The 2,235-nt window shown below is 36.1% G+C and overlaps 1 protein-coding gene and 1 pseudogene across 1 annotated transcript; both read right to left on the bottom strand.

Annotated features, from left to right (window-relative positions):
* Positions 1-211: 211 nt before the first annotated feature.
* LOC112086731 (putative defensin-like protein 263) lies at positions 212-545 on the bottom strand. Its single transcript, XM_024156273.1, has 2 exons — positions 488-545; positions 212-411 (listed from the first exon to the last, which is right to left on the bottom strand). Exons 1-2 carry the CDS (start codon positions 543-545, stop codon positions 212-214), a joined length of 258 nt encoding a protein of 85 aa, XP_024012041.1.
* A 947-nt stretch (positions 546-1,492) lies between these two features.
* Positions 1,493-1,853, bottom strand: LOC18007808 (annotated as a pseudogene).
* Between the last annotated feature and the right edge of the window lie 382 nt (positions 1,854-2,235).

The following is a 2,235-nucleotide window of genomic DNA, read 5'->3' as shown; positions in this document are numbered from 1 at the left end:
ATGATATCTGATGCCACAAGAAAACATGTTTTGGAACATGTTTCAGGCCTCCAATACTTAATTGTATATAATAATTCCAACTATTTTGAGTGATGCATAGATATTATTTTCAAGGAGAATAGTAAATTGATTTAAACAATTTTCTATATCTATTTGAAATCTCTTGTTCCTCTCTGTCTTATAAGTAGATATTATGGTGGTCTCCAATTTTTTAACACTCACAGAAACAGGTTCCAAAATTACAGTTAACAATCTTGCAGCCCTTAGAACAGTACTGGCTGCAGTCGTTGTCTCTACGGCAAGACGCATTAGTCTCACTAGTGTCCATTATAGGTGCTACTTGCGGCAAGCAATTACCACCGAGGCAATTCACTTCTTTCACCATCTCTCTCGCATCACCGAAAGATGAACCTTTGCAAAAAACACACAACAAAAACATCCAAAAAAACTATATAATAAAGAAGAAGTCATCATAGAAGAAGCATACAAAATAATATGATTGTGAGGGAGAACAAGAAGACAAGCTGGAGAGACGTTTTCTCCATTTCTAATTTGTAACCTCAAAATCTTATTCTTGTTTATTTTGCTGTGTAAGTGATGAGGACAAGAGAAATGGATTGCCTTCTTCTTTTATATATAGAAGAAAGTTAAACGGAAACAAATCTTTTGTTTGAAGGTATTACCAAGTTTAGTCAGATACTATTTGATTACACATTGTGCGTTACTACTCCAGCTTGAAATCTCTCAATTTTAGGGAAACTTCATTAGTGGCAGATTTGTTTCTGTAGAGGGAAATAAACCAACAGTGGAGATACATTGCTTGAAATGAATACAAGTCATAATGAGTATTTACAACACAATATACAAATGGCTAATGCTATTGCCAAGAGAGAGATAAACATATCTTCAAATTGAACCATATTTTTCTTTAACAACAGCCATAGCAAAGAATGAAAGACACAGCGCAAAAGCTGCGGCCAAAACTGGTATCCATCTCAAGTTGCTTGCAAAGATGAACTTACGGTTGTCTCCCACTGCTTAGATCTGAGAGGAGCTTTGCAACACTAAGGACATCATCATGTAGCAAGCGGCTTGAAACTATTTTACTAAAATGAGGATGCCTTCTCAAACTACTCATTGCAAAACTCACTCATATGAGTATGAAATTCAAGTCCAGATAATAAAGTCATAAAATTACACAAAGTCACACTGAATTTGCGCAGACTGAGCTTTCTCGAAGCTCTTGTTAGCACTGAAAGAAACATAGCAAGCTGCTGGAATTCTGAGAAACGTTTTGGAACTTGAACAGATTGTTTGAACATGATTGGATCTGTCTCAGGGCCTTTTAGTACTTAAATTCTCTCAAATTCCAATTGTATTGAGCGGGTGCGGGGACATGTTATCAAAGGGGTGTAAGAAATTGATTTGAATGTGTCTATTGATTGTTCCTCTCTATCTTATAAGTATAAATTACAGTGGTTTTTTGGAACTCCTAACACTGACAGAAACAGTGTCCACCATTACAGGCACAGACACAGGTTCTTTTTTTATACTTGCATTCTGGAGGACAATACTTCTTGCAGTCATGGTCATGTTCACAAACGCCAGTGGACTCCACTATAGATGCTACCTGCGGCAAGCAGTTACAGTTCTTGTTTCCTTCGAGACATTCGCTGCCTAGGCAACTCCGCCATCTCTCTTGCATCACCCAAAAACGAACCTTCACACATACAACACCACAAACTATAGTACAAAACCAAACCTAACAAATTATATAACAAAGATAGAAGCTTACAAAATGCTATGATTGTGAGGGAGAACAAGAAGACAAGCTTGAGAGACGTTTTCTCCATTGCTAAGTCTCAAGATCTTTTCTTGTTTATTTTGATTGTACAAGTGATATATGAAGAGAAGTTGGATTGTCTTCTTTATAGAAAGGAAGTCAACAAATATTTTGATGGAAGGTTTTACCAAGTTGAGTCGGATACTATTGATTACATTAGTCCAACGTTGACCAAAAATATAAAAAGTGGTCCAACTTGAGATCTCTCTTTTTTCAGGAAATCAGTTTATAACAATTCAAGAGATTTACAGTTAAGACGAGTTAAAGCTCATACAGTCTCAGAGAAAAATCCTTGATGAGAATTCAAAAGATAGCAAATGAAGATTCTATGCTCGATGATCCAATATGACAAGTTCTAAAGCTTCAAATTGGAGCGGATTTAAAAGCATTGA

This window comes from Eutrema salsugineum, unplaced genomic scaffold (genome assembly GCF_000478725.1).
Source record: "Eutrema salsugineum unplaced genomic scaffold, Eutsalg1_0 scaffold_9, whole genome shotgun sequence".
Lineage (NCBI taxonomy): Eukaryota > Viridiplantae > Streptophyta > Magnoliopsida > Brassicales > Brassicaceae > Eutrema > Eutrema salsugineum.
The sequence above is the reverse complement of the archived record's forward strand: the minus strand, read 5'-3'. Positions and strand labels throughout refer to the sequence as shown.

Bases quoted from the DNA above. Each gene is read 5' to 3' on its own strand.
- LOC112086731 (XM_024156273.1), bottom strand. From the start codon at position 545: ATGGAGAAAACGTCTCTCCAGCTTGTCTTCTTGTTCTCCCTCACAATC. The intron at 412-487 runs GTATGCTTCTTC...TTTTTTGCAAAG, and splicing joins CCTCACAATCATATTATTTT to GTTCATCTTTCGGTGATGCG.